This window comes from Nematostella vectensis, chromosome 9 (genome assembly GCF_932526225.1).
Source record: "Nematostella vectensis chromosome 9, jaNemVect1.1, whole genome shotgun sequence".
NCBI classification, from domain to species: domain Eukaryota; kingdom Metazoa; phylum Cnidaria; class Anthozoa; order Actiniaria; family Edwardsiidae; genus Nematostella; species Nematostella vectensis.
Genome location: NC_064042.1, coordinates 3,142,632 through 3,166,458, shown reverse-complemented (window position 1 = coordinate 3,166,458; position 23,827 = coordinate 3,142,632). Strand labels below are relative to the sequence as shown.

The 23,827-nt window shown below is 42.8% G+C and overlaps 3 protein-coding genes across 5 annotated transcripts; 2 read left to right on the top strand and 1 right to left on the bottom strand.

Moving 5' to 3' along the window:
• The first annotated feature begins 884 nt into the window (after nt 1–884).
• On the top strand, nt 885–8,597 carry LOC116621551. The gene is made up of 8 exons (XM_048732366.1): nt 885–1,020; nt 1,181–1,362; nt 1,625–2,443; nt 2,725–3,543; nt 3,832–4,656; nt 4,939–7,255; nt 7,327–7,546; nt 7,793–8,597. The coding sequence occupies exons 1-8, from the start codon at nt 885–887 to the stop codon at nt 8,472–8,474; spliced, it is 6,000 nt and encodes a 1,999-aa protein (XP_048588323.1). The 3' UTR covers nt 8,475–8,597.
• Nucleotides 8,598–8,984: 387 nt separating this feature from the next.
• LOC5517239 (bifunctional D-cysteine desulfhydrase/1-aminocyclopropane-1-carboxylate deaminase, mitochondrial) lies at nt 8,985–17,616 on the top strand. Of its 2 annotated transcripts, XM_001637262.3 has the most exons (9): nt 8,986–9,153; nt 10,180–10,293; nt 10,879–11,037; nt 11,327–11,457; nt 12,136–12,232; nt 12,758–12,858; nt 15,621–15,784; nt 16,278–16,418; nt 16,819–17,616. In XM_001637262.3, the coding sequence occupies exons 1-9, from the start codon at nt 9,037–9,039 to the stop codon at nt 16,929–16,931; spliced, it is 1,137 nt and encodes a 378-aa protein (XP_001637312.2). In that variant the 5' UTR covers nt 8,986–9,036; the 3' UTR covers nt 16,932–17,616. The 2 variants fall into 2 exon arrangements, 1 of the variants encoding a protein (XP_001637312.2); XR_007313788.1 differs by lacking the exon at nt 16,819–17,616 and having other exon boundaries at nt 8,985–9,153; nt 15,621–16,042; nt 16,278–16,412.
• Nucleotides 16,557–23,534, bottom strand: LOC5497724. Of its 2 annotated transcripts, XM_048732810.1 has the most exons (3): nt 22,520–23,534; nt 20,946–22,385; nt 16,557–19,874 (listed from the first exon to the last, which is right to left on the bottom strand). In XM_048732810.1, the coding sequence occupies exon 3, from the start codon at nt 19,615–19,617 to the stop codon at nt 17,971–17,973; it is 1,647 nt and encodes a 548-aa protein (XP_048588767.1). In that variant the 5' UTR covers nt 19,618–19,874; nt 20,946–22,385; nt 22,520–23,534; the 3' UTR covers nt 16,557–17,970. The 2 variants fall into 2 exon arrangements, with proteins under 2 accessions (XP_048588767.1, XP_048588766.1); XM_048732809.1 differs by having other exon boundaries at nt 20,946–23,531.
• Between the last annotated feature and the right edge of the window lie 293 nt (nt 23,535–23,827).

Sequence of the window (23,827 nt, the reverse complement as noted above, 5' to 3'; positions counted from 1 at the left end):
TCCTGTAATTGAGTAATTCTGGTGAGAGCTCGAGGATGATTACGTATTGTTTGACGTCATAATCAGCATTCCCCCAAACTGATCAAAACGTTCATGAAGCGAAACGATAAACAAGTATTCATGGAGCGTACCAAGTTTTCAAAATGATAGAGTTTTTTAAGGACCACCCCGTCCTCACCGGACTAGCAGTCTGCACAGCAGGAGCCGCAGCGTTCTGCTATTGCAGAAGTAAATCGAGTGCCGAGGTACGTAGCGTCGTTTTGTGAGAAGAAGTGCGTGCGGTGGCGTGTTACTGTCAGTGTACAGCATGGTGTTTCTTTAACACTTTTATTTCCTTCGGCTTATTATTTGTTTTGTTGTGATTTTCTAGAGTGATGGTCAAGGAGAAGAGACCAAAGAAGAAGTACCCGTCGCGGTACAAGACGCCGTCGAAGATGATTCCGGTGAGTCCCGCCTTTTCGGGTGTTATAGGAATGCAACAAAATAGTAATAGTTAAAAATGATAATAACTTTGTTCACAAATATCTGCTACAAATTAACAAATGTTTTGTTTGTATTTTTCTAAATACAGTTCGTTTCTGAATTTAATTTTATCAGCTTCTTATGTATAAGGGCGTTTTATTTTTGTTATACAGCCGACCTTGTGCAAGCGGAGAAGTCTTCACAATGTCGAGAGTTGGTTATTCACCAAGGTATGTGGTTGACTTAATTTATCGATAACATGTAAACGGAGCTAGAGCACAATTTATTGATTTTTTGGGGGTAGGGGCTTAAGTACATCCATGAATCTTTGTATATTCCAGGAATATTTCCTAACAGACGTACTATGCGTGCTATTATTTGGCTTTTTTTTATTGTTATAATCTTTATAATCACTTATAGAGATGATGCTTCACTGTTTTCTCGAATTTGTAGCCCGTTCTTGGGAGCTTTTGCTGCCCAGCTACAAGCAAGTGTACTCAGAGCTTCACCCCCGGAACCTGCTTAAGATCTTCATCAAGCCACGACTGCTGATGCCAAGTAAGTGCAATAATGATTATACACTCAATTATTTTAAAACATTTAGCCATCGAACGATAAAGCCTTACTAAAATGATAAATAAATACCTACTCATATGATAAATGCATTTATCATTTTACGCCAGACTATATAAATGGTTCTTTTTCTTTGTCTCTTTAGTTGTAGTCTTTCCCGTGGCTGCTCCAAGGCAAGCAATCGTTGTCTTTGAGTGTCCCGCTCCCACCGTCGTGCTGGGGGATATCCTGTACCTGGTGTCAGCGGTTACCTTCGCCGCTCTTATATGCTTCGTTGTTAACTTCGTCATGAAGATGCATATCCAGTCGAAGGTCAAATCACTCCAGGTGAGCGTTTATTAAAGTAGGAAAATCTAAGAACCACACCCCTACACCAACACGACGGGCAGAACAGCATCTCCATGTGTATTGTTATACTTGACTATTTTTATAACATTCTATTTCCATGAAAAGCTGATGGATTTTAGGGCTGCTTCCGGCATCTGTATTTATTGTGTTGTATACCATTAGACCATTTGTATGGACCTAAAACGTGTATACTTACCCCTACACTATTCACAGTTGCGTTTATTGTTCTCTTCTTTCATAGGGATGCCGTCTTGCCAGCATCACAGAGGTGCACCAGATCCAAGAGGAGACTAGCGCTTGTCCATCTATTGCGTCAACAGACCGCCGAGAGAGTGATGCTCTCGTAACCACCGAGGTGAACGTCCAGCCGTCCTCATCCGTAAAGTCGATTGTGACTGCATCCTCTACAGGACTCAAGGAGCTCCGCCCTTTTGATCTGCGTGCATCATGGGACACACAAAACCTCGAGAGCCTAGCAGCTTGTGCATCGCGCCAGGGGCGTCAGGTCACACCCCATCCCCTACTCGCCGAGTTTCTGAATACGCTAATGAGACCCCTCAGCTTAGAGCTTGAGCAAATGGAGCCTCCGTCATCAGCTACAAGACCTGTGCTTGTTACCATGCATGGTAGACATGCAATCATTCGACATCGCGTCAAGGTTCATCTGATGGATTACTGCGCAACAGAACCAGACAACATGTCTACCCTCCTATCTTCTGTCAGCCAGGTGTCACATGATGAGCATGAGTGGATGGTGGCAGAGATGTCTGAGCACCTTAAAGCTAACACAGTCAGTGTAACCACTCTGCAACTAGGCCTTGAGGGAATTGGCATGGGCTTCATTGATACAACAGCCCGCCCTCTTTCAGTGTCTGTATTTGGATGCTTGGAGGGGGAAGCTCAGGTCGAGACTAAACAAGACCAAGCTTGCATCATGGCGATTGAAGAAATGTTCAAGCCGTCCTCGCGAGTGAAACAGATGGTGACGGAATTGCTTTCCGGTTTCAAGAAGCCTTACCGTCCTCACATTTGTGGATCATTGAAAACTCAAAGTATTGAGGTGAGTATTTATTTAATTGGTAAAATTTAAGAAATACCACACCCTTACACAAACACGACGGACTAGCATCGCCATAAGTAAGGATTAAAAACGTTTTACTCGTATATTTTCATCTTTTCGAGTTTCCATAAAATCTGTTGGATTTAAGTGCAACCAATCGAACACTTTTAGTCTTCGGATTAGGTGCGCTAAACAAACCATTTCCTATGTTTACATCACACAAATGCCACGATATATTTAAAACGTATTCACAATTTTTTTATTGTTCTTATCTTTCAAAGGAATGCCGTCTTGCCAGCATCACCGAGGTGCACCATTTCCAAGAGAAGACTAGCGCTTGTCCATCTATTGCGTCGACAGACCGCCAAGAGAGTGATGCTATCGTAACCACCGAGGTGAACGTCCAGCCGTCCTCATCCGTAAAGTCGATTGTGACTGCATCCTCTGCAGGACTCAAGGAGCTCCGCCCTTTTGATCTGAGTGCATCATGGGACACACAAAGCCTCGAGAGACTTGCCGCTTGTGCATCGCGCCAGGGGCGTCAGGTCACACTCCATCCCCTACTCGCCGAGTTTCTAAATACGCTGATGAGACCCCTCAGCTTAAAGTTTGAGCTAATTGAGCCTCGGTCATCAGCTAAAAGACCTGTGCTTGTTACCATGCATGGTAGACATGCAATCATTCGACGTTGCGTCAAGGTTCATCTGATGGATTACTGCGCAACAAATCCAGACAACATGTCTACTCTCCTATCTTCTGTCAGCCAGGTGTCACATGATGAGCATGAGTGGATGGTGGCAGAGATGTCTGAGCACCTTAAAGCTAACACAGTCAGTGTAACCACTCTGCAACTAGGCCTTGAGGGAATTGGCATGGGTTTCATTGATACAACAGCCCGCCCTCTATCAGTGTCTGTATTTGGATGCTTGGAGGGGGAAGCTCAGGTCGAGACTAAACAAGACCAAGCTTGCATCATGGCGATTGAAGAAATGTTCAAGCCGTCCTCGCGAGTGAAACAGATGGTGACGGAATTACTTTCCGGTTTCAAGAAGCCTTACCGTCCTCACATTTGTGGATCATTGAAAACTCAAAGTGTTGAGGTAAGTGTTTATTTAATTGGGAAGATTGAATACCACATCCATAAACAAACACGGCGGACAAAATAGCATCTCCATTAGTATAGATTCAAACAGTTATACTCGAATATTTTCATGTTATCATGTTTCCGCTAAAGCCTGTTGGAATTTATAGTAACTAATCGAACATTATAAGTCTTTGGACTAGGAGCGCTAAATAAACTATTAATTATTTTTACATCAAACAAACGATGCCACGAAAGCGGTTTAAAACGTATTCACAGTTGCGTTTATTGCTCGTACCTTTATCAGGGAGGCCGTCTTGCCAGCATCACAGAGGTGCACCAGTTCCAAGAGAAGACTGGTGCTTGTCCATCTATTGCGTCGACAGATCGCCGAGAGAGCGATGCTCTCGTAACCACCGAGGTGAACGTCCAGCCGTCCTCATCCGTAAAGTCGATTGTGACTGCATCCTCTATAGGACTCAAGGAGCTCCGCCCTTTTGATCTGAGTGTATCATGGGACACACAAAGCCTCGAGAGACTTGCAGCTTGTGCATCGCGCCAGGGGCGTCAGGTCAGACTCCATCCCTCACTTGCCGAGTCTTTGACCAGGTTGATGAGACCTCTAAGTTTAGAGTATGAGCTAATTGAGCCTCTGTCATCGTCAGCTAAACGATCTGTGTTGGTTAGCTTTAATGGAAGATACGCGACCATTCGACGTCGCGTTAAGGTTCATCTGATGGATTACTGCGCAACAGAACAAGACCACATGTCAGCGATCCTATCTTCCCTCAGCCAGGTGTCACATAATGAGCATGAGTGGATGGCGGCAGAGATATCTGAGCACCTTAAAGCTAACACAATCAGAGTTACAACTCTGCAACTAGGCCTTGAAGGATTTGGCATGGGTTTCATGGATAGAGCAGCCCGTCCTCTATCAGTGTCTGTATTTGGTTGCGTGAAGGAGGAAGCTCAGGACGAGGAGACAAAACAAGACCAAGCTTGCATCATGGCGATTGAAGACATGTTCAAGCCGTCCTCGCCAGTAAGACAGATGGTGACGGAATTGCCTTTCGGTCTCAAGGAGCCTTACCTTCCGCACATTTGTGGATCATGGAAAACTCAAAGTGTTGAGGTGAGTATTTATTTAGTTGGTAAAATTTAAGAAATACCACACCCTTACACAAACACGGCGGACTAGCATCGCCATAAGTATGGATTCAAAAAGTTTTACTCGTATATTTTCATCTTTTCAAGTTTCCATAAAATCTGTTGTATTTAAGTGCAACCAATCGAACACTTTTAGTCTTCGGATTAGGTGCGCTAAACAAACCATTTCCTATGTTTACATCACACAAATGCCACGATATATTTAAAACGTATTCACAATTGTTTCTATTGTTCTTATCTTTCAAAGGAATGCCGTCTTGCCAGCATCACCGAGGTGCACCATTTCCAAGAGAAGACTGGTGCTTGTTCCTCTATTGCGTCGACAGACCGCCAAGAGAATGATGCTATCGTAACCACCGAGGTAAACGTCCAGCCGTCCTCGCCCGTAAAGTCGATTGTGACTGCATCCTCTACAGGACTCAAGGAGCTCCGCCCTTTTGACCTGCGTGCATCATGGGACACACAAAGCCTCGAGAGACTTGCCGCTTGTGCATCGCGCCAGGGGCGTCAGGTCACACTCCATCCCTCACTCGCCGAGTTTCTGAATACGCTGATGAGACCCCTCAGCTTAGAGCTTGAGCAAATGGAGCCTCCGTCATCAGCTAAAAGACCTGTGCTTGTTACCATGCATGGTAGACATGCAATCATTCGACATCGCGTCAAGGTTCATCTGATGGATTACTGCGCAACAAATCCAGACAACATGTCTACTCTCCTATCTTCTGTCAGCCAGGTGTCACATGATGAGCATGAGTGGATGGTGGCAGAGATGTCTGAGCACCTTAAGGCTAACACAGTCAGTGTATCCACACTGCAAATAGACCTTGAGGGAATTGGCATGGGTTTCATGGATACAACAGCCCGCCCTCTATCAGTGTCTGTATTTGGTTTCGTGAAGGAGGAAGCTCAGGACGAGGAGACAAAACAAGACCAAGCTTGCATCATGGCGATTGAAGAGATGTTCTCGCTGTTGAGACAAATGGTTGTTGAATTACCTTCGGGTTTCATGGAGCCCTACCTTCCTGGCATTCGTGGATCACGGAAAACTCATCTAATCGATGACTTTGCCACAGCGCCAGAGCATATGGCAGCGCTTCCATCGTCTGCCATCCAGCTGTCACAGGATGAGCATCAGGATTGCCTCGATGCAAACAAAATCCGTGCTACCAGTGTGCAAGTACATCTTGAGGTACTCGACTTGGTTTTACCGAATACATCAGTCCCTGATCCAGTGTCTGTGTCCAAGTCAGCTTCGTTGGGAGAGGAAAGTCAAAGCGAAGATATTGATCTAAAGCAACATGGATGTTGTTTAGAAAAGCCTCAGTGTCGAATCACAGAGACGTTATCCGAAGGTTACACAGACGGTGTTACTACTCTGGCTACAGACTTTGCAGGAGGTTTACCCAATACACCAGTTCCTGATCCAGTGTATGAGTCTAAGTCGGCTTCGCTGGGAAAGAAAAGTCAAGACGAAGACACTGTGCTAAAGCAGCATGAATCTTGTGAAGAAGAGCCTCAGTGCTTAAAGTCAGAAACGTTACCCAAAGGTAGCACTGACGGTGTTACAACTATGACAACAGACCCTGATCCAGTGGCTGAGTCTGAGACAGCTCACCTTGAAGAAGAAGGTGAGCCACATGAATATTGTTCAGTAGATGGTGGCAAACAATTGGCTTCGACATTCATATATGTGGAACAAACACAAATAATCCACAGGGACGCAACACGAATGTATCTCAAAAAAGACGAAGATTCATCAAGTGTAGAAGAACCACAGCTGGAGATCAGGGGCGGAGATGATCGAGTATCAAAGAATGACAACGATGCTAACCTAGCAACTGATGCAGGTGTTGTGCATACTCCTAATGAAGGCGTTGATCGGGAGCTTCCCTCGGATCGCACAACTCCGATGTCTACTAATGATGGGGACACTAGCAAAGAAAACCAGCAGCTCCTTCATAAATGCGCCCAAGCACAGAAGAAGAAGGCGAAGCGCAAAAACCAAAGACCGAAAACATCTAAACGCAGATCACGGAAAGACAAAAATGACTGCCCACAGGAAGAAAACGATCAGGAATTATCGGTAATAGGAAAGGAATCCATCCTTTATAAATTAAAGACAGAAGCTATAGTCGAACAAGACGTTGTACCTCCTAAGCACTACCCCGTGACAGAGTCATCAGACGTGAGACGTGATGAAATCGGCCATCAGGCTGAAGAGATGACTCCTCATAAGACAGCTTCCGAACTTGCCGCAAGTATTACCGATGCACAAGAAGGAAAGCTCAAGGGGAGTAATAAGCTCAACGTGCAGACAAAGCAGAACAAGTCGAGAAAGACGGCAAACAAAATGGACGTAGAGGCTGAACAATTGTCTGTGCAAGGAGCTAAAATCAATCTCCGAGAGAGCAAAAAACAAAAGAGCAAGGAAAGCGTGTCCGTCAAGAAGCCAGTTACTCCAAAAGGACAAGAAGATGCATCGAAGAAGGAGCCTCGTGTAGAGTCGCGCGATGACGCGCATGTGACGAAACATCACAGTCAGAGTAAGATCGAAGCAGAAAAAAGTAAGTCATTCCTTACATATCGTTAGTTAAGTTGTCTTACGAGAAGGTAGTTTAATCATATCGTTCTCTAGGATCAACCAAAAAAGGAAAGCATCTGAACAATCATGGAGTTGATTACCCCAGAAAGGGCCACGCCTGTGGAGTAATGGGTAGACCTTCCACGCCTTCCACCACCAAGAGGAGTTCATACGACACAGCGACCCAAAAGGGAAACAGCATAGGGAGAGAAAACCACAGAGAATCATACCAGACGAATGGTATGGTACAAGATGGCGCAAGATCAAATAGTAGGTAAGAGGCTAAGCAAGTTGAAAATGCTAAGAAAGTAACGGAAAATTGATCGGTGGAAGACGGGTGGAGGTTGTCTTTGAAATGTTGCTCTTTCATCCTGTATTGCCGTTTTGGAACTTCTTGCGCTATAAAGGTTAAATTGGTTAAGTGGGGAGGGGGGGGGGGCTAGGGGTATATAAAGAAGATGCTAAATTGTTCAAAGGTGGTAAACTAGATGTGTTTTTTTTTGTGTATTTCTGTTCATAGTTACGATTCACGTGATAGCAAGAGCAGCTCGCGTCTTCTCGTCAAGGCAAATATGCACCAAGGGGACGGAAGACTTATCATCCCAGGAGTACAGTGTTGTTCTATTGCTCTCTGCGCAATCCTCAGAGCGACTAGCAAAAGTCCATTGCTCTGGACGCCTGCAGATATGGATGATATAATCTTCACCGGGGACAGAAAACACAGGGAGACTCAAGAGAAAATGAATCGCCCTAAAACCGCCTTTCTCCACATTGATGAGATAGAGCTAGATATCAAACTACGGGGTCGGCACTTCCACTTAAAGAGAAGTGATGTAATGTGTGGTGACATTATGAACGATGGCACAGACAAGAACAACCCACTACCAGGCTTTGAGAGTAGTGTAGATTCTCTAAACGAATATGACATGTTCATTGTTAGATATCTACTTTATACAATCGCTTTATTTAAGACATCTCAAACCTGGTTGTTGTTTGATTCGCATAATCGCGATCAGAATGGATTTAGACATCCTGACGGGAAGGCCGTTCTTCTAGAGTTCAAGACCCTGCGAAGTGTTGGCTGTTACATCAGGCGGTTTGTGAGTTTCAACGGCTTCAGTGACGAGACGAGTCCACGCCCGCTAGATGATTCGCAATTGAGCTATGAACTGGCCGGCGTAAAGGTAGCAGTCCTTAGCTGAGCTAGGATCCTTTGCGCGTGACATTGATAATACATCGCTGGCGAACCTTTGCTTATCTTTCGAAATTTAATTTTGAAAATATTGTATATTTTGTATATAGCTAATAAATTACGTTCAATATCATCTGTTCTTCCTTTTTACTCCGTCTGCGGAAAAACCGGAGGCTCGCTGGGTAACAAAAGGGTAACTTTTCGCCTCTTATTGCATCCCCTCCCCCTGTTTTTGAAACCAGTCATTTCGCCCCTACAAGTACAGAATTCCTCAATTATAAAAGTATCCAAAATGTATGGACGGACTCTTACAAAATGAAGGCGAGGGGGTGGATAAGGAAAAAAAATCATATTCGATAAGAAAACGTTTTGAAGACAAGAAAAATAACATACACGACGGAAACCTCCACCCCCCTCCACGTTTGCAATGTTCCTTTCGTCCCTTGATTGTTCTAGCCTTATATTTGTTGACGACTTCGTGGGTTGTCTGTGGTTTCTCGGTCCACGCTACCTCTGAAGCTGCAAGGAACGCCTGGAAGTTTAGTAGCAAAACACCGAAAAACATAACAGGAATGAGTTTTACTTACCGCTCATTTGGAACTTGCGTAAAAAAAATGGCCGATCTTGTCCCTTATGTCCCCCCGTCATGGGTTCGTAATCTAAGAAAAATTCCCTCGCATTACGTAGAGGTACGTTTCTGAAGAGTAAATGAAGATAAATGGGCAGCGTCATGGTACTGCGCATGTCTGGAGTCAGTGTTTATTGTAGGCTTTTAATTGTCTGCAAACAGTTGAACTTTAAGTTGTTAATGCCTTGTTTAAATTATATGCAATATTTTATTGAAAACTATGTTTATTGCTTATTTCCTTTGAATTTTAAGTCTCCCACATGCATACCTGTCACCCTCAGAAAATCTCAAGGCTTGAGAATTTTTTGGGAGAGCGGTGGGGTATACCCTCAAAGGGGCGAGCAAGCTAAAGCAGATAAATGGCTTTCCTGCTTTTACTGAGCCAGTCAGCAGACGTTTGCCCTTCAGAAAGCTCTCAAGCACAAAATAGATCTCACATGTTTGGTGCTACAAAAAATAGAAAAAAAAGGAAAAATGTCGATTTTCTATTAAAGGATTTTTCTTAGCAATTAAAATGGCTAAAAAGTGGGGGGTTGGTGCTCCACGCAGAAAAGCGGGAGAAGAGGTCCAAAATTTTGAGACTCCTGCCTAATGCGGGAGAGTCGACAGGTATGCATATGTACCAAAGGCTCATAAAGTCAATATTAGAATTTGACAGAAATCCATTGTGTCGGGCCGGATAGCTATTGCAAAGCTGTTACCATGACACTGCCCCTAAGCCATCAACTTCAGTTACACGGTGTATATATCCTTCAATGAATTATCAGACAGAACAATAAATCAATATCAGTCAATACAATAGAACCTTGTTTTATCAATATCGATTGGTATTTGCCAATCAATTAATAATCAAAATACCATACCAAAATACCAAAAGAGAACTGTCAGCTAGTGACATCGATTGGTATCGATACTTATCTAAATATATAATTAATCAATATATGAAAGCTACATTCCATTATTGATTACCATTCAACTATTTATCAACCAATTGAATGTTATTGGTTGCTACTGACTGGTATTGATTGTGATTGATTATTAATTGATTATTTAAAGATTATGTCTTGTATTTCTAACCCTTCTATAGTTAGCAAGGAGAAACACCCCTATTCATCCCTGGCATCCACCTGGACTTCCTGGTGACTTTAAGCTGTGCATTAAACGAGATGATCTTACTGGTTCTACACTTTCTGGTAACAAGGTAAACCGGCCCATTAAATGATGTAGTTGTTGCTGTTGTATTTTTATTGTTGATAGCCAAGTTTTTGCCACAAAGTTGTACAACCCTTAATAAATGATTCAGTATATACTAATCTGCCAACCTTGAGATATAAAAAATCATGAGAAAGTACAAAATATTAAGAAATTTAACTGGAAGAGTACAGTAAATATTAGTAAACATAAAGGAAGTTTGGAGTAAAGGGTAAAAAGGGTGTCTTCTGCCAAACCAGTAGATTTGGCAGTGACGAGTAAACCAATATTCCTCTCTTGTCAGATAAGTATATCCTCCCTAAGAATATCCTTCACTGCTATGTGAAAACACACCATCTATTGACCACAGTTCATAGTTTTACTTTTAATGGGGAGCCCTAATAAAGCAAATCAAAATCAAATCCACCTAACAAGCCTGTAGGCATTGATAGTGGAGCAAACCAAATAAAAATGGATAATACTAATGGATAAAGGATAATACTTAACATTTAGATGGAAGACAAGGTTGGAAACTGAAAACCTTTTGAAACATTTTCGATGTAGGATCCAGTCAAGTTTCCCTTACTCATTTCAGGTTCGCAAACTAGAGTTTCTTATGGCAGATGCAATAAAAAAGAAATGTGATACAGTCATTACTTGTGGAGGAATTCAGTCTAATCACTGCAGAGCAACAGCTGTTGCTGCAAGAGAACTGAATATGGATTGTTACCTGCTTCTTAGACACAAAGATAAGGTGCGTATGACTTGGTATCAGGGTTAGGTGTTGAAGGAGAGATGGATGTATTCATCTAAATACCAGAAAGCAACACGTTTAAGATGACTGGACATTGACTTTCTTCCTTCCCTCTACACATTCAAATCAAAAGTTTAACATTTACATTGGTATAAAAGCACCATGCACTGATTGCAGATTTTCTATTATGCAAATTGTCTTGTCTTCTAGAGACTGGGTTGGAAAATCATCTATAACACAACTTTTTTTATTCCTTAGAAAGATATTGCTCTAAAACTTTTTTATCCAGGACCCCCCTGCTGGTTACCATGGCAACTTATTGTTGAATCGACTGGTAGGCAGTCATCTGATGCTGGTGCCGTATGAGGGATATGAATCAGGGCTCAAAATGAGAATGGAAAATCTGGCAGAAAAACTCAGGTTTATGCTCATTCATTACACCAAGTTTTAACAACATTCTTTGAAGTGCAATTCCAAATGGAAATACCCTGGGTACCAGTGCCTCCAGACTTCTCTTGCCCAGTGACGCATGGAATTTTAAAAAAATGGCTTCGTTCATTTTGTATTTGCGCACCAAAAGAGTGGCAAACTTTTACCAAGCTTTTGGGGGCCGTGACTAGGAGCGTAGCCAGGGGGGTGGCCCAGGGGGCCCGGGCCCCCCCTTCTAGCAGCCAAAAATACAGTAAATGTATGAGACATTATCTAAAATACAGAAGAAAATGCCTTGAAAGTCCCTTTTGGGCCCCCTCCTGATAAAAATCCTGGCCACGCCGCTGGTGACAAGGGGTGGGGCACTGGGGGTATGTACCTTCTACCCCCCTCAAGTGTTACGAGCCTCATATTATTTCATTCCACCAAAAGCAAACAATGGTTTACCGCTCTCCAATGATAATTACTGTGTTATGGCACTACTTTGCCAGTGCATGTTTAAAGACAGATTGTTATAGAAGTGTAAAGTCACAGAGGGAGGTGGGGACTCCCATGAATAATTTTATACCCTAAAAGATAGGATGACCCTTTCTACTTTTATATAGAGTTATGTCCTGGGTGTGGAGTGTTTGAACACCTTAAAAGGTACATATTCTCTTCTATTCACAGGCAACAGGGGAAGTCACCATATGTCATCCCTTTGGGTGGATCTAATGAGATTGGTTTGTTTGGTTACATCACAGCTTTTCATGAACTGACCAAACAGGTATTGTTATATGGCTTATGTAAGGGAGCTTCATAATAAAAACAACGTAATACTGGCCATTACACTTTTATATTTTCTTTTTGGATGAACCAGCTAACAGCAGTATGTATCTCTGGATCCTGGGAGATTTATACTTGTTGAACAGTGGCGAATGCAGAGGAATATATACTTTGCCCCCTGTGGCATAGCCAAAGAGAGGGCCCTGGGCCCCCCTCCTTCTAGCAGTCAAAAATACGTATGAGACATTACTTACAATAGAGGAGAAAATGTCTTAAATGGGACTTTTATATGAAGGAGTTTTATATGAAGTTTAAAGGTGGCAAATGCAGGGGTGGTTTCCTATGTCCAATTATCTTTTTTACCCAATAAAGCTAAGGGAAGCTAAGATATTGTTTCCATAAGTTGGCCCACCCTTTCAAAGATCCTTGGTGCACCACAGTTAAAAAATTTAGTATAAGAAACAAATAAAGAAAACTGCCAACGATTTACAATTTGATAAAAGAAGCTTTCTGTTTCTCTTTCTAGAATGTCCTGGATGAGTTTGATGATATGGTTATGTGTGTTGGCAGTTCTGGTACAGCAGCAGGTATAGCTATCGGGAACTACTTGACTGGTAACAAACTTAAGTGAGTATTAAATGAGGCCTTGCGTCAGATGGTTTGATGATTAAGGTGCAGTGAAGGTGTTGGAAAATCAATGGGACCTGACCCATTGCAGCATAATAGATTGGTTATTAAATTAATTATAACGATTAAAGTAATGCGTGTTGGCTAATCATGCTGCCATTGTACACTCCTGCGCAATGTGAGCCATCCATTTCCAACATCTAAATTCCATCAAGTAACTTAGGCACTCATCAAATGTTGTTACTCAGGTAACAAACTTCAATCGTGGATGATTGATTATTTTTTAAATGTAAATAATAACAAAGAGCAACTGATTGATATCCTATATAAATGCACAAATACACCATTAGTAGGATGAGCCATGGGGAAGACTCTCCCTAAAAAACTGTACAAATGCTTGTCCTATCCCTTAGGGTATTAATTTCGCCCCAAGTGCTATCCCTTAGGGTATGAATTTCGCCCTAAGTGCTATCCTCTAGGGTATTAATTTCGCCCCAAGTGCTATCCCTTAGGGTATTAATTTCGCCCCAAGTGCTATCCCTTAGGGTATTAATTTCGCCCCAAGTGCTATCCCTTAGGGTATTAATTTCGCCCCAAGTGCTATCCTTTAGGGTATTAATTTCGCCCCAAGTGCTATCCCTTAGGGTATTAATTTCGCCCCAAGTGCTATCCTCTAGGGTATTAATTTCGCCCCAAGTGCTATCCCTTAGGGTATTAATTTCGCCCCAAGTGCTATCCTCTAGGGTATTAATTTCGCCCCAAGTGCTATCCCTTAGGGTATTAATTTCGCCCCAAGTGCTATCCCTTAGGGTATTAATTTCGCCCCAAGTGCTATCCTTTAGGGTATTAATTTCGCCCCAAGTGCTATCCTTTAGGGTATTAATTTCGCCCCAAGTGCTATCCTTTAGGGTATTAATTTCGCCCCAAGTGCTATCCCTTAGGGTATTAATTTCGCCCCAAGTGCTATCCTTTAGGGTATTAATTTCGCCCCAAGTGCTATCCTTTAGGGTATTAATTTCGCCCCAAGTGCTATCCCTTAGGGTATTAATTTCGCCCCAAGTGCTATCCTCTAGGGTATTAATTTCGCCCCAAGTGCTATCCCTTAGGGTATTAATTTCGCCCCAAGTGCTATCCCTTAGGGTATTAATTTCGCCCCAAGTGCTATCCTCTAGGGTATTTATTTCGCCCCAAGTGCTATCCCTTAGGGTATTAATTTCGCCCCAAGTGCTATCCTCTAGGGTATTAATTTCGCCCCAAGTGCTATCCTCTAGGGTATTAATTTCGCCCCAAGTGCTATCCTCTAGGGTATTAATTTTGCCCCAAGTGCTATCCCTTAGGGTATTAATTTCGCCCCAAGTGCTATCCCTTAGGGTATTAATTTCGCCCCAAGTGCTATCCTTTAGGGTATTAATTTCGCCCCAAGTGCTATCCCTTAGGGTATTAATTTCGCCCCAAGTGCTATCCCTTAGGGTATTAATTTCGCCCCAAGTGCTATCCTTTAGGGTATTAATTTCGCCCCAAGTGCTATCCCTTAGGGTATTAATTTTGCCCCAAGTGCTATCCTCTAGGGTATTAATTTCGCCCCAAGTGCTATCCCTTAGGGTATTAATTTCGCCCCAAGTGCTATCCTCTAGGGTATTAATTTCGCCCCAAGTGCTATCCCTTAGGGTATTAATTTCGCCCCAAGTGCTATCCTCTAGGGTATTAATTTCGCCCCAAGTGCTATCCCTTAGGGTATTAATTTCGCCCCAAGTGCTATCCCTTAGGGTATTAATTTCGCCCCAAGTGCTATCCTTTAGGGTATTAATTTCGCCCCAAGTGCTATCCCTTAGGGTATTAATTTCGCCCCAAGTGCTATCCTCTAGGGTATTAATTTCGCCCCAAGTGCTATCCCTTAGGGTATTAATTTCGCCCCAAGTGCTATCCCTTAGGGTATTAATTTCGCCCCAAGTGCTATCCCTTAGGGTATTAATTTCGCCCCAAGTGCTATCCTTTAGGTTCTTCTGGTTCCGGGAGGATGAGCTGACCTGTACAGGCCCGCAAATGACCCTCCAAAAAGCACAGCAGGCCCGCAAATGACCCTCCAAAAAGCACAGCAGGCCCGCAAATGACCCTCCAAAAAGCACAGCAGGCCCGCATATGATCCCCGGCCCGCAAATGACCCTCCAAAAAGCACAGCAGGCCCGCAAATGATCCCGGCCCGCAAATGACCCCAAAACAATTAATCTTGTGATAGAAGTCTAATCTTTCCACATAAATACTGAGAGTTAAGAGAAAATATATTGCTTTATTTTTTTAATTTCTTTTTATTTTTTTAATTAGATGTATAATTTCCTTTAACAGAAAGAAAGTGTTCTTTTTATATCTAGTATAGAGTCGAGCACTTTATTCCACGTTCCATTCCGTAAATTATTACGGGATCATTTGCGGGCCTGGATCATTTGCGGGCCACCGTATGCTTTTTTGGGGTTCGTTTGCGGGCCTGGATCATTTGCGGGCCACCGTATGCTTTTTGGTGGTTCGTTTGCGGGCCGGGGATCATTTGCGGGCCACCGTATGCTTTTTGGGGGTTCGTTTGCGGGCCGGCGATCATTTGCGGGCCACCGTATGCTTTTTGGTGGTTCGTTTGCGGGCAGGGGATCATTTGCGGGCCACCGTATGCTTTTTGGGGGTTCGTTTGCGGGCCGGGGATCATTTGCGGGCCTGTACAGTCCTCATAAAGCATAAATATCCAGATTTGTATTTGTTACATTCTTGTGCAGATGTCACGCGGTAAACGTATGCGATGATGCGGCGTTCTTCTACAAGTGTGTGAATGAGGAGCTTGTATCTGTCGGTCTTACGGACGTACATGCGGAAGATATCTTAGACATCATAGAGGGCTACAAGGGAAAGGGTTATGCTGTTTCTACAACCGAGGAGCTAGGTCAGTACATTGTGCTCCCTGACTTTCTAGGCGGGACCCAGCTTATTTCTTAGAAAGGATTTGGGCTACATGAAAAAGGGTGGATAAATATATTATATATAAGTTTTACTTTCAAGCAGACTTAAATTCCTCTCTTTTAGGATCCGTCCATTTAAGGGGGGGAGGGTTTTTTTAAGCGCTACTTTACGGTTCATCTCCAAGCACAGGATACCACAAGCAAGGTCTGGGACTAAGCTGGAAGATCGGCTACTGGGTTTTGTGAGTTTGTCTAACTAGCAGTTTAGCTCGAAAAGTTGGAGGAGGAATTACATTTCAATTGACATGTCATCTCTCAATTTTAGGGTCACAGATAAATTTTCTGCAACTCTTTGTCTCAATCAAGAATTCAATCGCTTCTTAAACAATTCTTTAAATTTGCAAGAATAACGATATTCAACCCAAAGCAAGGAATTTACCGGTTCACCGTTGAAAATTGCTTTTATTCTCTTTGCAGAGGATATTGTCCGAATTTCATCAACCACGGGAATAATGCTTGACCCAGTTTATACGATCAAGTCAGTCCGTGGAATGCTGGCGGAGATGAAAAATAATCCTTCGCGATTCAAGGGCAAACGCGTACTTTACATTCACACCGGTAAGTGCATGGGATATCTCTGCCCGCCGCCATTTTGTCGTGATAGCAACAAACAACTTGTGAGAAAGCCTCCATTTTTATCCGCTGATTTCTAAAAGCTGCTGCGATATTTTGTTATTATTTATTATTGATATTTTGGATTTAGTAAATAAAGTGTAATGCTTATTTTATACTTTATTGGTTAATTTTAGATGATTATTTGGATTCTTTAGTATCTTGTCTTCCTAACACTGAACGTAAACAAAAAGAGAGGTGTGGCCGTCTAGGGCTTTTTAAGGAAATCACGAAGACTGACTCGAATTGTTCCAAAAATGTACCAATCTAAAGGCTAAACAGACAAATGTGCATTGCCCTTGACGTGTGTATGTCATCATTCCAATTCGGATTTCTGCTCTCATAGGTGGTGTCTTTGGTTTGTTTGATGGAAGAATAGAGCCGGTCTTGGAAGCTATGGGCGTTAGCAATCACGTGACTATGTGGAAGGACGCAGCCAACCATGTGCCCGCGTTATGACGTGTGATCATGTGAAAGGAAGCAGTGCCAAGCTATAAATCAACACATCATTAAAAAAGTATGTTGAACGCCCCTGTGGAACAGAGTAGTTGAGCTGACGTTTCGGGCGTTAGCCCTTCGTCGGAGCAAAAAGACAGTTTCTTGCTCGCGTTGCTGTTGATTCCTAGCTTGTCTACACCACGCCTTCACAGGCCATTTATTTTTTTTACAGCTTATCTGTAAGTCTTTCTAGTTATACCAATCATATGCCAGCCATATGACGAGCGCAAGGATCACGTGGCAAAATCCATGAGCTGGTGTGAACTTTCCACGTGCTTTATCTAACTGGTCACGTGAGAGCGAGTATACCAGTACATGCATCGCCGTAGCACTGGGAGCACGTGGCCCCTCCCCCCATTATTTTCAAAAAATTAAAAGGAACTGGCCAGTAGGGGCGTGGCTTTGCCCCCATTGTTTTCAAAAATTAAAAGGAACTGGCCAGTAGGGGCGTGACTGTGCCCCGATTGTTTTGAAAAATTAAAAGGAATTGGCCAGTAGGGGCGTGACTGTGCCCCCATTGTTTTCTTTTTGTTATCGTGCCCCTCCAATAATTCGAGGCCTGCTACGACTATGACGTGCTCTCGTTGAGGAGCATGGTGGAGCATGGTCATGTCAATCATGACAATAAAAATAACCACGTTATCAAGAAATAGTTATTTTCAAATACTCTCTAGGACTGCCAGGAATTTAATTTTCTGGTTTACATTCATCTAATTTTATGATCAATTAATTACTTTAGCATGCTACGCGGGCAGTACGGGTAGTTAACTGGTCATTTCAATATCCAGGTGTCGGCGTAGTCATACGGCGCCATTATCTGATAGTCCCCTCCACGTGTTGCCCATGTGAGACGAGTCACGTGACCAAGCCATGCGGCGCTTTTATCTGATAATCCCCTCCACGTATTACCCATGTGACTAGCCACGTGACCAAGTCATGCGGCGCCTTTATCTGATAATCCCCTCCACGTATTACCCATGTGACTAGCCACGTGACCAAGTCATGCGGCGCCTTTATCTGATAGTCCTCTCCACGTGTTACCCGGATGTACCGGCTGACGCCAGCTTTCCCCGTACCAATCCCTTAGCTCGGTTTCCGCGTCCTTTACCGTCACGTACTCGCGCCCGTTGATCGTCACCTTAGACGCGTTTTTCCACCATACCTCGGGGCCAAGATTAAAGTCCATATAGCCTCTCGCTCGCCAGTCCGTATCCAGCTTCAGTTTCCTTACTGCACCCATTACATTCGCACTAAAAAACTTCTCTCCCTCAAGGTCCTCAGGGCCATAAAATAATGAGCGGTTAAAGGTCGCGTAAGGCGGGTATAAGGCGATTGCTCGTCTCATATGCGCGTGAAACCCGATATAGTATCTCCCTCTGAAATGTCTTTGTAAAGTCACAAAGATCGTCTTGTTGTCATAGTCGCGTTTGCGAATGGCAAGGTCAAGGTCGTGGGTCCAGGGAATGATTGCCCCGCTCCGGACCGCCCCAAGGAGGGTACCAAATACCACCCTGTATTCAAGCCCTATGGCATTTAGTCCCTTCACAATGTCCCTAAGCATGATCGCTAGCATGGAGCTACAGCATATTGGCATGGCAACGACCGGGAAGTCCTGGGACGGGGTGTACGGCTGCTCCTTGCATAGCTCGCCATGCGCGGCGCAAACAGTCCATTCCACTCGATTCTCCTGAATAATTCTAAGGACTCCATGGACCAAACCAAGTTCGGCATAATCCGGGAAGTCCCCAAGTCCCTCGTTCATTCCACGGTCTGCGATGTAAAGCTGTTCGCTCATGAAGCATCCGGTTACTTTGGCAATGTTAAGTTTGCCTTTTGATCGGAGGAAAAAGTCTAACACTGCGGCTCTGCCAAAGTTTGAGCGCCATCCCTTCAATTGCAAGAACTTCTCTTTCTTCATTAAAAATGGCCCCTCGACGATATTACACCTTTGTGCTGCCACTGCATGCTCGATCAGATCACTACCAGGAACATTCCTCACGCTTATTGACTCGATTGGTCCAGTATTGCGAATAATCAAACTCCAGCCTCGTCTTTTAAATCGACACCAGGATTTACTAACTGCACTTTCGAGCCTCCGCTTTGTCTCCCCCTCACCTGCCTGCATTTGCGAGGAGTCCGGTTTCTCAGAAAACAATTCTTGTAATGAGTACGAGAGACAGGACGCGCCGTCTAGCCCAGGGGTCGTTTCCAATATCTTTTTCAGATACTGAATACTCTTTAAATCCGTCTTTTCAAAGAAATGAAGCCCTAGTCTTTGCTGACTTTGTGAAAGACCTTGCGATAACACTACCACAAACTTGATTAAGTCAGATCTCGGGATGTCGCCTGTGTAGCGCGAATGGACGAGAAATGTGTCCGACGGTTTGTTTCGTCTTCTGGGTAGGTGTAATGGTCTCAAGGTGTACAGCACATCTTCATCTTCAGGTGAAAAAGAAAGGAATACGATTATCTGGACACATAGTAGGAACACAGTTGAGGCGGCAATTAGCCACACAAACTTCTTAGCCAATCTCCCACAGCACGTGGCGCATCTTCCAAAACATGCGACTGGCACTTGACGCATCCTCCGTAGCACGTGTTGCGTCTTCCGTAGCACGTGTTGCGTCTTCTGTAGCACGTGGCACATCTCCCGTATCACGTGTTGTCTTCTATATCACGTGTTATGTCTTATGTCTTATGTAGCACGTGACTATTACGTGTTGTCTTCTGTAGCACGTGACTAGCATGTGTTGTGTCTTCCGTAGCACGTAACTAGCACGCGTTGTGTCTTCTAAAGCACGTGACTAGCACATGGCACATCTACCGTTGAACGTGATTATCTTGTTGTCTCTCTGTGTCGTCTGGTCTTGCTAGTTTTTGTTGGTAGAAGAGTGTCTCGGTGTTCTGTGTGATAACAAACACAATTTAACTATTTTTTAGGGCAAATCATTATCTCGAGACATGCCCAAAGCGTGTCCTGAAAAGTACGCACGAGACGCTATAGACTAATGTTTGAGTGTATATATGTTTTCTAACGTGAGCTAAGCCAAAGAAGATGGTTCCACGGGCCAGTGATCCAAGTCGTTCTTTTACTTCCCCGATAATACAAGCTAATACTAGCTAATGAAGCTCGGTAAGAGACGCTAACGACCTTATCCAAAAAGACGGTATACACGGCCCTTATTATGGCGGGCTAGGTTTTAACATATCTTTTTTTATTCGAATTTTGAAAATAGAGCTAAAGTTTAATGTTGAGTGATTATCTAGGGGTTTCTTCTAATAAATTGTCTTCTAATATTGATGGAAACAATAACAAAAGTGTGGCTGAAAAGGGCTCTTTCACATTTTCCCAAACATCTGAGTGTTGTCGCATCCAGCAATATCTTTGTAGTCATATGATCGACATCATGAGAACCAAGCCCGTGCTCTTTGACTTACTAAGTATTTGGTTCAGTAAGACTCTAGTAAACGCATTATTCTCGAACACTTACCTAGCAAGTCAGCGGATACAAGATGTCAAGCATGCGCAGAGAAGCGTAACAAAATATGTTATTTTTGAATGTTTTAAAGTTACTCAAAATAAAATCAACTAACTTCATTTCATCTACAAAGGCCACAACCATAGAAACAATCATACTTGGCTTTACTAAAAGTTTTGATAATTTAATAAAGACTTTGAGACTTAACTAGTTTATAAATTAGACTATGAATACATTATCTATATAATTGTGTTTGAAAATAACTTTCACGAAATGTTCATTTCCTTCATTCGTAGAAACCGTAAGAGTGAATTTTCAAAATCTGAGTGACTTGAAAATCCACGATTCAACTTAAGCCAATTCATATCCCTTTGCATCAAGCTGTATCATCAACTCACATCAATTAATTTTGGCTCAAAATATAATCCTGCAAAATGAACATGACTTTAGCTGATAGTTGTTAGCCCAAATTTGGCGAGACAAGCGAGATGTGTACCTACGAACTCGGTATCATTGTCATCTTCTGATGGCAGCGTTATGTTGTGACATGGTGGTTCATCTCGATTTCATGGTCCATGTGTTTATGTGTGCATTTGTTGTGTGACGACAGTTTTGCAGCTTGCGTGACATGATTGACAGTACACAATTAGAAGAGACAATAAACAGGTTAGGGGGTGGTGTGCGCATATATCGCAAAGAGATATCATATGCAAAGTGTCTAAGATTTTGCGATTCTTTGATAAGAAAACACGAAATTTAGCGGTCGATGGCTAAGTAAGCAACGCGCCCAAAATGCTCATGGGAACCCAAGAACAGTTGGGATAATTAACGAATTAAAAAGGCAGACATGATCTAGCTTGAATTGCGTAATAAGATTTATAATTTTAGGCACATTTTTTTTCAGAATCAATAGCATATTCTATTACTCCGTGATTTGCATATCTGGATTTGCCCAGTTATGGCTTTATCTCCTGGGTAATGGTAATATAAAGGCTGACGGCTTTTCGTTATCAGGATCAGATGGCATAATAGCTTACATTTTTCGCGCATAAGTTTAAATCATTTCGGCTTTTTGGCATATACATACATTATATTTTAAAAGGCAGATTTGATCTTTTTGCAGTTAGAAGTAAAACTCAGTTAACTGCCTGGATCGAAATTTCTGCGTGTTGGTTAAACAAGTGAACCATTGTTTGTTAAGCTGATAGGCTGTTATCAAAAGTTATACAAGCATGACTGTTTACGGCAAGATTCTATAGACTTATACCTTTGTTTATTTATTTTGATCGTGACATAAAATACGAAATTCGTTTATGTCTGGAGAGTGATTTGCCATTTTTTTCTGTAAACAAGATGCAACGGCACAACCACTGCTTATGTCTTCCCCTTCTCCATTTGCACCTGGAAAATCTAACATAACCATCGCCTTTTGTAAAATGGATTGACTACCCTCTTATGTATCGTTGATTTTCTACTTGTTTTTCCAAAGAGATCTTGGCGTACAAATAAGTCGTTTCTTCTGAGGCTTTTAAACTCAAGGAAACTTTTGGGCCAAAGATACGGGACCCTACAAGTGTCAAGTCCGGACCTCGGTAGAACCAGTCTACATCTGAACATCATAGACGCAACAAGACCAGAGTTCAAGGAAAAGTTGACCAAGGTCGAAGTTACCGAAGGTGACCGCGCGAAGTTCGAGTGGCGAGTTGAGGGCTACCTATACTCGTAGAATGGTACCACGGAAGCAACCTCGAACCATCTTCAAATAGCAGTTGCTGACTCTTTTCTACTCAAAAGTTTGACAAGCGACCGTTTACTTTCTCGTATAAGTGTCATAGGTTTCATTTGCGAACCATTGTCGTCAGTATCTTGTTCTTCGCTTTGAATATTCTTGTTGACATCCAAATCTTCCTCGCTTTCTGCTCCAACCGATTCTCGGCTGCATGAAAATTCACAAAACAACAGCATGATAATAAGACCAGATAGAAGCCCAAGCATCAAGTAAAACATAGGAAGAAGCAACATTCTGGTAAAACGTAGTTGTGATGAAAGCCAGAGCCTTGAGTTTCTTACATCATAAAGAAGGCTTCGGAGCGCCCCTTTAGCTAACTATGCAACATGTTCATGTCTGGTAATGGTAGCATGTGTTTTGCGTGAATGTACTTAGAAGCCTTTGTTCTTGCTCCTTGTATTGTGCTGTAATGATGTGTAGTAAAATTTTAGCATATAGGAACCATTAGCACTTTTTGAATGGCCAAAGCAATCGACATGAAAATAGAAAGAGGTAATATTTCATATAACGATTGCTACATTTTCGATTATTTCATCATTTGCCCTTAGAAAAAAGGGTTTATGCTTGCTAAATCCTGTCGAAACCGGGCTTAACAGGTATTTGAAAACGCTTATAACATATTTGCTTTAATAAAGTGATATCCTTTCCACAAAAAGTATTTTTTAAGAATGCAAAATTTGCTGCATCATATGGACAACAATTGATAAAAAAATCTTCAAAGACTGTAGGTGCTTTTAGACTACAAGCAGGCGACAACATTCCAAACCTAGACTTTTTTCAATGGGCGGGTAAATACTAGAGTCAAAATCTCCAACTTGTCGCCAATCATGTCCGGTACATCTATGTTGCTCGTTTTTCACCCCGCGCTACAACTTGTCACGCTACAAAAACATTTGTTCAAGGTTTTGAGAATTCTGCATGCTGATTGGTCAAGCTTTTTCAAGATGGCGTCCGCTGTTGCAAAACAAACGACGGATGCTTCCATATCAATTCAAAATTTTTCTTATGGGTAACCCTGTGGTATGCGTTGCCATGTTAACGTCAAGACTACATACATGGCACACCCCGTGGGCAAATCCTGGCTATGCGCTGCAATATAGTTACTGCGTAAAGGCGACAATAAAAAATGATAACGCCATAAAAAGTGATGATAGTAAATGTAAAAAAAAATCGAGGACATGGCCGAGAATCGAACCTCGTCCATATTCGGTAAAATGAGAAAAAAATAGACCATACTTCCAGACAAGCGCTAAAACACCGTATGGCAGCATAAAGCTTTACGGCTAAGCTTAAGATTTCGGCCCCAGCGCCGCTTACTAGCGAACTGTACAACACAAAGGAACCCGAGGTACCCGCGCATTAATGGGGATGCAATAACCAGGATCCCAGGCCTGTCTTAGTCGGTTACGCCACGCACAGCTCGCTGAGATGTACACTAAAAAAATATCGGGATCTGTGTTGCTATAGTAATGTAGTGATGTTGTCATCATGTGCAGCACACTACGACCTAGGTCTACATTGCTTCCTTTACCCTTTGTTATTTTTTTGTCCAGTCATGCACGTGCATATGAAATATTTTGTGCCCAGAA